Source organism: Muntiacus reevesi, chromosome 5 (genome assembly GCF_963930625.1).
Source record: "Muntiacus reevesi chromosome 5, mMunRee1.1, whole genome shotgun sequence".
Taxonomy (NCBI): Eukaryota; Metazoa; Chordata; class Mammalia; order Artiodactyla; family Cervidae; genus Muntiacus; species Muntiacus reevesi.
The window spans coordinates 7279826-7292429 of record NC_089253.1 but is presented as its reverse complement, the minus strand read 5'-3'; the positions used below and the strand labels follow the sequence as shown (position 1 = coordinate 7292429).

The 12604-nt window shown below is 44.1% G+C and overlaps 1 protein-coding gene and 1 long non-coding RNA gene across 3 annotated transcripts in view; one reads left to right on the top strand and one right to left on the bottom strand.

The window, feature by feature from the left end:
- The window catches only part of GRM5 (glutamate metabotropic receptor 5), a 585267-nt gene that overhangs the window by 65710 nt on the left and 506953 nt on the right, over positions 1-12604 (bottom strand). For both annotated transcript variants that reach the window (XM_065936547.1, XM_065936548.1), the window contains exon 7: positions 3329-4268. In XM_065936547.1, coding sequence (XP_065792619.1) covers positions 3329-4268 — 940 coding nt within the window. The remainder of the gene's footprint in view (positions 1-3328; positions 4269-12604) is intronic.
- LOC136168835 (uncharacterized) overlaps positions 1-12604 on the top strand; it is a 190612-nt gene that overhangs the window by 65005 nt on the left and 113003 nt on the right. The window lies entirely within an intron of this gene.

The following is a 12604-nucleotide window of genomic DNA, read 5'->3' as shown; positions in this document are numbered from 1 at the left end:
GAACCAAGAACTTCCAGATGTTCAAGCTGGATTTAGAAAAGGCAGAGGAACTAGAGATCAAATTGCCAACATCTGTTGGATCATAGAAAAAGCAAGAGCGTCCCAGAAAAACATCTACTTCTGCTTTACTGACTATGCCAAAGCCTTTGACCGTGTGGATCACAAAAAACCGTGAAAAATGCTTCAAGAGATGGGAATACCAGACCACCTTACCTGCCTCATGAGAAATCTGTATGCAGGTCAAGAAGTAACAGTTATAACCAGACATGGATCAACAGACTGGTTCCAAATTGGGAAAGGAGTACGTCAAGGCTGTATATTGTCATGCTGCTTATTTAACTTATATGCAAAATACATCATGCAAAATGCTGGGCTGGATGAAGCACAAGCTGGAATAAAGATTGCTGGGAGAAATATCAATAACCTCAGATACGTAGATGACACCACCCTTATAGCAGAAAACAAAATACTCAAGAGCCTCTGGATGAAAGTGAAAGAGGAGAGTGAAAAAGCTGGCTTAAAACTCAGCATTCAAAAAACTAAGATCATTGCATCCAGTTCCATCACTTCAATGCAAATAGATGGGGAAACAATGGAAACAGTGAGGGACTTTATTTCTGGGGGGCTCCAAAATCACTGCAGATGGTGATTGCAGCCATGAAATTAAAAAACGGTTGCTCCTTGGAAGAAAAGCTATAACCAACCTAGACAGCATTTTAAAAAGCAGAGACATTACTTTGCCAACAAAGGTCTGTCTAGTCAAAGCTATGGTTTTTCTAGCAGTCATGTATGGATGTGAGAATTGGGCCATAAAGAAAGCTGAGCACCGAAGAATTGATGCTTTTGAACTGTGGTGTTGGAGAAGACTCTTGAGAGTCCCTTGGACTGCAAGGAGATCCAACCAGGTCATCCTAAAGGAGATCAGTCCTTTTGGAAATCATTGGAAGGACCGATGCTGAAGCTGAAACTCTAATACTTTGGCTACCTGAGGGGAAGAACTGACTCATTGGAAAAGACCCTGATGCTGGAAAAGATTGCAGGTGGGAGGAGAAGGGGACGACAGAGGATGAGATGGTTGGATGGCATCACCAACTTGATGGACATGAGTTTGAGTAAGGTCTGGGAGTTGGTGATGGACCAGGAAGCCTGGCGTGCTGCAGTCCATGGGGTCGCAAAGAGACACGACTGAGCGACTGAACTGAATAATAATAGCAAACACTTCAGTAGTACTTGCTATTGTGGTTTAGTCACTAAGTTGTGTCCGACTCTTTGTGACCCCATGGACTGTAGCCCAGCAGGCTCCTCTGTCCCTGGTACTTACTGTGTGGCCAGCACTTACGTATATTCACTCATTTAGTCTTACAACCACGATATGTCATATGTGTCTCATTCATCAGAGGCGGAAGTCGAGGCACCGCGAGCTCATGTAACTCGCCTGCGGTTGGTCACATGGCTGGTCAGCGATGCCGCTGCCCTTCAGTTCTGTGCTGCCCAGCTCTGCACTCCGCTACCCCTGGTAGCATGTCCACTGCCTGCCTGGCCTTTGCACACGCTATTTCTTTCACTCTTGACAATCCTGTGAGGTCGGTGATAGGATCTCAATATGGCAGAGCAAGAAACTAAGGCTCAGAGAGAAGAAATGGCAGTGCCAGTGTTCAGACTCAGGACAAGCTGGCTTCAGGTCAGTGCTCTTCACCATTGCTGCACCCTCTCTCTCAGGAGCCTGCCCCGGTGAGTTTGGGGGTCCTTAGGTACAGACTCGCAACTGTCCCTCCAGCAACCCGTTTCTTTCATCTCTCAGGATGCCCTGGGAGATTATATTTGAAGAGAGAGTTTAAAGAAAGGCTGATAAAATGAAACCTTGGAAAAATAAATTTTCTTTGACAAAATAAAAGGCTTATCATGCAGAGCTGCAGAACAAGAATGTTTGAGAGGAGTCAGGAAGGTAGACGGAATGTATGCCAGCAGTTAGATATATGGAAGGTCTTCTGTGTATAGATCATGGCATTTCCAGGATTTATTGAAATAGAAGAGGTTATTTTTACCAAGGCTTACAAGTTAGTTGAATACCTTTCACGGTATACATGGAAAGAGATGAGAGGCATACAGGAATCATAAGAGAATTGAAAGAGGCAAGGAGGCAAGCTAAGAATGCAAATGAGTTGGGCCGTGTGGATAAACTCCAAGCATTTTGTGAAATCTGTTTTAGTCCTCAGCAGACGCAGTACCTTTACCATCACCCATCATTCAGGCTTTGATGAATTAGGGCTGACTGGAAAGTAGAACTTTTCATGCTGGCTAAATGATGGGGTAAGAGCATTGTTCAAGGATTCGTGTTTAGCTATTTATCTTCCGTTTGAAAAGTATTTCTCTCCCACTTGTCTGTCTAGATTTTCGGAAAATTCTCAAATCTCTGTAAGAGTTAGCGGATGATATTCTGACTGGTTCTTTGGAGATGTATTCTTAAATGTTATTCCCAGTAACAGTCTACATAGCCTTTTTGACACCTCTAAAATAGTTCTCAGGTCACTAAGATGATCTCATTGCCTTTTGAAGTGCTTTAGTCCCTCATATTGGGGGGATGGGGTGGGCAGCCTTGGCTGTTGGCTTCAGATTCTTTTCTGATGGTGGTTGGCCAATAACTGTTACCTGGGACACTGACCTTGGCAGGTGGGGTGGGACAGCAGGGCGCGTGGGGAACTGGCTGCTTGTTAAGGCTGATTATATGCAAAGCTACTCTGTTCTTCTGCCCCTTTCAGCTCCTTAGATATGTCCCAGGAGTTCAAGTTTCCCCTTAAGAATAAAAAGACCAGTTCTACATTCTGGCATCTCATGGAACAGGCAGTGAAGGATTCGTCTGGGCTCGAGAAAGAGTGAGACCCATGTAAGTGCAGACGTGTAAGGCTCTTGGTGTTCTGCTCTCTACACACTCTTTTCTGCTCCATTCCAGTGAATCAGAATTTAGTCCACAGTGGATATCTGTCCCCCTCAGGACCCAGACACCTTGCCTTGCCTTAGTGACTTAGCTGTGCCCTCCAAGTCCTTCTGACATCACCTCCCTTTGCCTTAAGTCTTTGCTTTTTTTCCTTTATCTCAACTTTTAAGATTCTAGGCTTAGGCTAAGTCACCAGGTCCCATATGCATTTATAGGTCCGTATCCAATTCCTTCCAGGAAAACCATTCAAGGTGGATGCCCAAAACCCTTAACCAGCACCCTGCCTCCCCTAGTTTTAGTTCCTCTGCTATTTCTCATGTAAAATCCCCAGGAAGCAAAGGCCACTGCTTTGGCCACAGGTGCGAGGCTCCCCCCGCCCCCCACGGGTTTTACCTTAGGGTTTCCCCAGAGGAGCCCCTCCTCTTCCACAGGTTGACCAGGCTGCTGGACCTGCTGGCGGCTGAGGAGGACTTGCCATCACCCACGTGCATGCGCACCACGGTGGACGTGGTGAAGGCGCTGCGCACATTCCTCTCGGGCTTGGCCAGGATGATGTAGACCTTGGGCACGAACATGCAGCCAAGCGCCACTGTGGCGCTGAGGCTGACGGAGAAGCACATGGTGATGATCTTGTAGTTGCTGCCGAAGTAGATGGGCACAAAGGCCAGCCAAATGATGCAGGTGGTGTACATCGTGAAGGCGATGTACTTGGCCTCGTTGAAGTTCGCCGGGACGTTTCTGGTCTTGAAGGCGTAGAAGGTGCAGCTCAGGATCAGCAGTCCGTTGTATCCAAGAGGGGTGACGACCCCCAGGTTGGTGGTGTTACAGATCAGGTAGACCTCTCGGATGCTTGGGTAGTCGTGCATTATATCCGGAGGCTCCATGATAAACAGGGCGACGATGATGCCCAGCTGAATGCATATGAGGATGAACGCAATCACCAGCTGGGCGCAGGCACTCATGAATCGGGGCTTTTTGGTGCAGATCTTCTTCTTGCTGCCTGCCAGGATCCTCGCAATCCGATTGGTCTTGGTGACCAGAGCCGAGTAGCTCATGGCTGGGGAGAGACCAATGCCTATTCTTTGCAGGTAGCAGTAAATCTGTTTGGGCTTCGCAATGAGGCAAAAGGTACACAAGTAGCCCAGGCAGATGCCAGCGAGGATAATGTAGCAGAGCTCCCTGCTGGAGGACTTGACTACCGGCGTGTCTCGGTAGATGATGAAGATCGCGGTGACAAACAGGGTGGCCAGCAGGCCCAGGCAGGCAAACACCACGGCTGCGATGGGCTCGGGGTCACCCCAGCGGAGATACTGCACTGGGATCAAGTCACAACCTGCAGAGACACAGACACACATTCAAGACGAGGGAAGAAATGTGGATGTGGGTCACTGTGCCTAAGGTACAAGCAGGTGCTTGTGGCTCTTTTGGTTGGTCTCCAGTTGACCCTTTTAACTTCAGTATCCCATACTGCTCCTTTCCTCAGATATTCAGTCATCAAATATTTATCTTTGGATTATGAAATGCATACTCTGTGACAGGAGCTGTTCTGGGTTCTGAAAACAAAATGATAATGTATTCCCTACGCTTAAACAAATGAGGTGGGGGAGGTGGGCACTTTTAAAGACTTGCAGGTGGGATAAGGGCCATGTTGACACACAGCAAGGATCTTGACTCCATCTGTGGGTAGTAAAGCCTCCTTTAACAGGAATGAGCGAATGCAAGCTTTGCAGTTTGACTTCCTTTGTGGATTTGGTTGGTTTGGCAAACACAAATCAACTCTATGGAAAGAGCTTGGGATCATGGGAGGAGGTCACACACAGTAATGTGATGAGTGGCCTAATATAAGCCTGGGACATAGACAGGAGGGGATCTTGGAGGGCAAAGAGTCTTAGATGGATGGGAAGTCATTGGAGGGATCTATGCAGAATAGAGGAATGAGGTGGTCAGATTTGTGTGTGTGTGTTTTAAACATTCTTTGGATTGCTGTGTGGACTTTGGATGAGATAAAGGTGTGGAGGGATTTGACAGTTATTTAAAATGACACAGACTGTTTACGTGGATGAGAGGGTATGTGAAAGGTAAAGGCATCGAGGATGACCAACATTGGAACCATCTATGCTGTCTTTGACTCTGCTGCAAAAAAGCACAACAATTTGGCAACATTTTGGTTATGTGCCTTCTTTTAAAATGTCTTTACGACAGTGATTCTCAAACTTGACTACACACTGTAATCACTTAGGTATTTTTTAAGAATACTGTGGCTTAGGTTTCACTGACAGAGTTTCTGATGTCACTGGCCTGGGCATCAAGATTTTTAAAAGGCACTCCAAGGGCTTCTAAGTGTGCGTCCAGAGTTGAGAACCGTTGCTCTAGAAGAATCATTCCTGTCAATTAGATTTTTAAAACAGAATTGAGATGTTTTTATTGAGTGAGTAGGAGAGGAGTTGGTTTTCCCTGGTGGCTCAGTGGTAAAGAATCTGTCTTCGGTTCAGGAGACCGGGGTTTGATCCCTGGTTTGGGAAGGTCCCCTGGAGGAGAGCATGGCAACCACTCCAGTGTTCTTGCCTGGAGAATCCCGTGGACAGAGGAGTCTGCACGGCTACAGTCCATGGGGTTGCAGAGAGCTGGAGATGATTGAAGTGCCTAAGCAGCAGCGAGAGAGGAATTAAGTAATCTGGAGTGTCAGACGGTTCAGCAGTGTAGCGGAGATTACTGCTGCTGCTGCTGCTAAGTCGCTTCAGTTGTGTCCAACTCTGTGCGACCCCATAGATGGCAGCCCACCAGGTTCCTCTGTCCCTGGGACTCTCCAGGCAAGAATACTGGAGTGGGCTGCCATTTCCTTCTCCAGCAGAGATTACTAACTGCCTGCAAATATCCATTCTCCCCTTCTTCCTCAGCAACGTATCTCCAGTTTCATTTGAGGGGGTAAAGGATGCAACTAAAATGCCACATTTGCCAGCAGCCTTTGCAGTCAGAGGTGCCATGTGACTAAGTTTTAGCCAGAAAAATATAAGTAGAGAACTCCTTAAAGGAAAGTGATTCATATTGGAAAGTACCTTTTGTGCCCTTCCCTGCTTTCTCCTTCTGTTGACTGGACTATACATGTGATGGCTAGCGCTCCAGCAGTTATCTTAGACTCTGAGGTAACATTAAAGTCAGAAAACATGTTTTGGGATTTGGAAGAGAAAAATACAGGGAGTCTGAGTCCCTGTTAACCATGGGACCACTGGCTAGCTCTGGACGATGTGTGTCATATTTATCTTATGTAAATTACTTTTATTTCCCTGATATATGCAGCCAATGGAGAAGGACATGGCAACCTATTCCAGTGTTCTTGCCTGGGAAATCCTATGGCCAGAGGAGCCTGGCAGGCTACAGTCCATGGGGTCATAAAAGAGTCAGACACAACTGAGTGACTAAACAACAGCAACAATGCAGCCAGACCAAATCCTAACTGATATAGGTGTAACTTCCTATATTTCGTAGTCAAGGGTGTTTTATTAAGTGACTTTGAATGTCAGTGGTTAATGGGAGCTAAGGGAGGCAGCAATAACAGAATGTAATGATGGTATAGGGGAGCAGAATTTGCTACCCCAAAATATGTCTCTTTGACATATTAATTACTTTAAGCTGGTTATTTTCTAAGAAACAGCAGACGAAGGAAAAACTCTGAAAACCAAAGGAGATGCCTTTTTGTCAGAAACGTTTGCATTCATAACAGAAAGCTCTCTTTGTAAGGGGATCTCCCTCACTCTATAGAAGAGGAGGATGAACAGATTGCTAGTAATTCTGATTGGTGGATAAGGCAAAGACTTAAATCTGCGTAATGACATTTGTTCCCCTTATTACTGTGCTTTTTCTCTGCTAGCTGACTGTTGCCACCCATAACATCTTCTTTTGTCTTTAACTGAGGATGGTATTTAAGGTAAGGGCTTTGGCCATTTTGGTGAGTTCCTCATTTTTCCTGAGCCTCTCCCCCGTCTACAGGTTATTAAGCTCTTCGATTTCTCTTCTTAATGTCTCGTGTCAATTTAATTCCTAGACCAGTCAGAAGAACGTAGAAGGGCAGAGGAAAATTTCTTTCTCCCTGATAGTGACAAAGAAGTGTGTGGTTCTTTCAAAATATGCTAAAGGGCAGCTATGTTGTAAAAAGGAATGGAAACATTCTTTTTCCTTTCCCTTATTTCTGACTTGCCAGTCTCTTTCTTCAAGATCTTAGGTTTCAAATGGTATTATTAGTTTATAATAAGATCCATTATGGGCTTAATAAGATTTGTGAGTTAGCTTAGGATCCCCAGAACACTTTACAAAGTAGTTTCTATGGGTAAATATATGCTTATTTAAAACACCTGTGCTTTTAACTTTAAAAACTGTGTATGTGGATAGCCCAGAGCAAATATGACAATTATTTTATATAGTGTATAGAATTATAAATAAATGTATATAACATTGCTGATGAATATGTGTGTTAGTCGCTCAGTCATGTCTGACTCTTTATGACCCCATGGACACAGCCCACCAAGCTCCTCTGTCCATGGGATTCTCCAGGCAAGAATACTGGAGTGGGTTGCTATTCCCCTCTCCAGAGGATCTTCCGACCCAGAGATCAAACCTGGGTCTCTTTCACTGAAGGCAGATTCTTTACCACCTGAGCCACCAGGGATGCCCACTAATGAATATACCTATATCCATAGTCTAGGCGCCCATGTTCACATATGCTGCTTATGTGTAGGAATTCAGTTTCTGTGACTTTAGTATACCATAGGGTTTAGGTTCATATTTACAAATTTGCTCCTCATAGAAACTATTTTACAACAAGAAAATAGGGACCAATCATTCCTATCATTATTCTTCCATAACAGTTTATAATAGTGATATGACAGTGAAATTTATGGTGTACTGTAGTTAATTCACCAGGAGTCTATTTCCCCAGCTAGGTCCTGAGCTACTAAATGACCATAGTAATTTACTTATAGAGGAAAGATATTATGTGGTACATGAGGCAGGAATTCCTTCATTAGCTAAAGAGAATCTCTATACATATATATTTCCCTGGTGACTCAGTGGTAGACTCCATCTGCCAATGAGGGAGATGCAGGTTCAATCCTTAGGTTGGGATGATCTCTTGGAGAAGGAAACAGCAACACACTCCAATATTCTTGCCTCAGTAACCCCATGGACAGAGGACCTAGAAGGCTATAGTCCATGGACTCACAAAGAGCTGGCTGCAACTTAGCGACTAAACAAGAATGAGGGCTTTCACTGGACTCCCTTGTTTTTGTTACCCCATGCTGTTTTACGGAATCTTAACTGTTTTTGTATAAATGTAATTAGCACACTAATTACTAAATGCCTTCTATATGATAAGATTCACCACTATTTTTATGTCAAATATATTCTTGAACTATTCATGTGCAACCTGTTAACATCATATGTGAACCTAAAGAAAACTCCACTAGATATGTGTTGGAAGAAATATGTGTAAGCGATGCCTCTAATGTGACTATTTTCACAAACTTGTCAGAATTTATACATTCAAACGAGTGGTTTTTTTTTTTCATTTGACATGAACCACTCCAAAGACTTTATGTTGAGTTTAATGATGCTGCCATTGCACAAAATACTTTTGAAGCTATTCTCTTGGAATAGCAAATTGGATTCTGATTAGAGTGTTATAATCACTGAATCTTATAATTGGATAAGATCTTAGAGTTTCCAAAAATGAATGTGCATCACAGTCACTTGGAGAGTCTAGAAAAATAAAACTCAAGAGTCTAAATTCAGGAGATTTTGAATCAGTACATAGGGGGTGGGACAAAGGAATTTTTCTTGAATAAGAAGGCTCAATAACAGATGTGAGAGTTGGATCATAAAGAAGGCTGAGCACTGAAGAATTGATGCTTTCAGACTCTGGTGTTGGAGAAGACTCTTGAGAGTCCCTTGGACTGCAAGGAAATCAAACCAGTCAGTCCTAAAGGAAATCAACCCTGAAATTCACTGGAAGGACTAATTCTGAACCTGAAGTGCCAATTCTTTGGCCACCTGATGTGAAGAGCTGTCAGTGGAAAAGACCCTCATGCTGGGAAAGATTGGAGGCAGAAGGAGAAGGGGGCAAGAGAGAATGAGATGGTTGGATGGCAGCACCGACTCAGTGGACATGAAACTGAGCAAACTCTGGGAGACAGTGAAGGACAGGGCAGCCTGGTGTGCTGCGGTCCATGGGTCACAAAGAGTCAGACACAGCTGAGCAACTGAACAACGGCAAAGTTCAGTGACTGTACAACCAGCCCCGGGTTGGCAGCCCAGCCATGGAGATCATCAAGCTGACTTCTCATCCAGCATGTGGATGTCTTATATGATAATTCCCTAACCCTGCCTAAGGCTTTCCGTGAACTATAGTGTCTCAAGGCCAGGACTAGTAGGAAGGGTAAGATAGATTGGAAATTCAGGAGGTCTGGATGGCGGATAGAGACTAGAGGTGAAATGTTTAGAAAGCTATCACAATAGTACCGTCAAGGGGTGATAGGGCGGTAACTAAAAGCCACTGTCCTGAGAACATTCAGCTGGTAAAGATATTTCAGGGCTAGTACTGAAGGAAATGATGAGGTAGATAGCAGAGTCAGGATAGAGACTTCCAACCAAGTCAATGGCAGTCTATTAACTGAGAAGAGGACTGCTGGAAGAAAAGGATCACAGTTTATAGGAATGACATCTAGTCCCAGTTTGGACGTGTTGTATTTGAAATGTTTATGACCAGTGGAGCAGCCAGAAGCAGAAGCTTAGGAGAGATATCAGGGTGGAAGTTATAGCTTTAGGCATCATCTGTTTGTGAGTAGAAATTAGAGACATGGAAATGAATGTAATCAACAAGGAAATTCATGGATAATAGATTTAGAATTCTAGAGAGCCTACAAGTCTGATGTGACACTGACCTCAAGAAATGGCAGCGGAAGATAACATGCCAGGGAAGACATAAGCTAGATCAGCTAGAAGGAAGGAAGGATGTCAGAGGCCAAAGGAAAGTGGTTTCCTGGATGACCCACCACACCCCTCCTCTAAAAATACAGTTTAATTTTTTTCTTTTCTTTTTCTTTCTTAAATCCTCACCCAGAGAATTTGCACAGATCTTTGAGCCTCGTTTTCCAGATCTCTTTCCTAGTGGCATATCACTCTCATATTTACCCCCTTTCCTACGCATACTCCTGCTCAGTCGCTTCAGTTGTGTCCGACTCTTTGTAACCCATGGACCGCAGCCCGCCAGGCTCCTGTGTCCATGGGATTTCCCAGGCAAGAATACTGGAGTGGGTTGCCATGCCCTCCTCCAGGGGATCTTCCCGACCCAGGGATCAAACCTTCATCTCTTATATCTCCTCCATTGTCAGGCGGGTTCTTTACCACGAGTGCCACCTGGGAAGCACCCTGCTTTTCCTACTACTACATCTAATTCCTTTGAGCAAGGGTGGTATCCTTCCATTGCTGCATTCCTGTCATGGGACATGTTCTATCAAGTCTCAGAATCTTGAGATACTCTTAACCTTATTATACGTTTAGATTTTCATTGATTACTGTCCCCACTTTGTTTACAAACATCCGAATGCCCTGTTATTCTTCCTAAGTCTCTTCCATACATTCTTCTGTGAATTACTGGGCCTTTTCTCTATTAATGGTTTTCTTTTCTTTTTTTTAATCCCTGTTTCATTCTTAGTATAATGGTAAATTATTGGCAGTGCTCAGTGTACCGGAAAGTCACGACCAGAAGGGTATGTAGAAGTTAACTAAAAATGTATGGAATATATGCTTTATATTTTATTATAAATTTAATCAACTTAGCATATGCTTTCATATTTTAGATTAAAGAATCTTGATCATATCAGTGATGTTCCCTCGTAACAAGCATATTAGAGTTTCTCAGAAGATGCACAAGTATTTCCTTTCTGAAAAGCACAGGAGGCATAAGTTACAAAATCAAGGCGTTTTCTGATGAAATTTATTTAGATAGGTCTCCATTTCTCACCCCCCTCCACCCCCCTGCCACTGCCTCCGCCTTCACACCTGATCTGTATTCTGTGATTCTCTAGTATAATCCACCCTTTCATAGCTTACAGTGACATATATTGGAGGTAACAAGAGTTTTTCTTTTCCATTACAGTTTACTACAAGATACTGAATATAGTTCCTTGTGCTGCACACAGCACCTTGTTGATCTGTTCCATGTATAGTAGTTTGTGTCTGCTGACCCCTACATCCTAGCGTACCCCTGCCCTGGCCCCTGTGCCCTGGCGCACCCCTCCCCTGCCCCCTTTCCCCTTTGGTGACTATGTTTGTTTTCTATGTCAATGAGTCTGTCTCTGTTTTGAAAATAAGTGCATTTGTATCACTTTTTAAGATTCCAAATATAAGTGACATCATATGATATTTGCTTTCCTCTGACATACTTCACTCAGCATGATAATCTCTAGGTCCATCCATGTTGCAGCAAACGGCATTGTTTTATTTTTTATGGCTGAACAATATTCCATCATACACATGCCCATACATATGCCCATGTATGTGTACACACCTGTGTCGCATCTCCTTTTACCCACTCGTCTGTCAGTGGGCATTTAGTTACTTCCCTGTCTTGGCTACTGTGCAGAGTGCTGCCGAGAACATGGGTTCATGCATCTTTTTGAATTAGACTTTTCCCTAGATAGACACCGAGGGGTGGGATTATAGGGATCATTTGGCAACTCTATTTTTGGTTTTATAAGGAACCTCCATACTGTTCTCCATCGTGGCTGTACCACTTTACATTCCCACCAACAGTGTAGGAGAGTTCCCTTTTCTCTGTACCTTCTCCAGCAGAAAATGCAAGTTTTTTTTTTTTTTTTTTAAGGGATAGTGAGGTGCCAAAACATTATTATGCACATTATCCTGTGATTCCACTTGTGTGCTGCCCATACATCTGATGAGAGATGGATGGCTCACTGATTTCCTGGACCCCTAAAAACGATGACTGCTTAGCAATGACTGGTACTCATGCTTACTGTTTGGGTATTAGTCTTACAGGATAAATATTCCTGTAGTTCATAGTTTCTGGACTGTTGAGTTTTCAAACCCTCTTCCAAGTTTTTGTTCAGGCAGAATGAATGAGGAGTCAGAGATCCTAGGACATGGGCCTGATGGTCTGTATGTTGACTTGGCAGGGAGTCCTTACTGAGCTCCATGCTTTCTGTATGATTTTGGAAGAAAGGAAGATGCTGCTGAGAATATCTGAGAGTCAGGTTGTGCATCCTTTGCTGTCTGGCAGGGCCTTTCAGGTGTACAAAACTCAGGCGGGGCTCTTGTGGGACTCTCCTTGGGCAGCGAGGAGCTGCCTGGGACTAACACCATCAGGCCTGCTTTCAGCCGGTTCCACCAGCAGACCACTGGTCTGCCTTTTCCTCTTTATGTGTCTGTATTTGGATCTCTCGGGTGCTGGCTTGAGATCGCAGCATGATGCAGACTCAGAGTTCTTTCTGCATCGTTCATAACCCTGATCGTTTAATATTTTCTCATCATTTAGCCTAAGCTGGAGTTTTGCTGCTTTGATATTTGAGAAGAATTGGAAGTGCTGTGTGTTATATTTATTGTTTAGTTGCTAACTTGTGTCCAGGTCTTTGCAACCCATGGACTGTAGCCTGCCAGGCT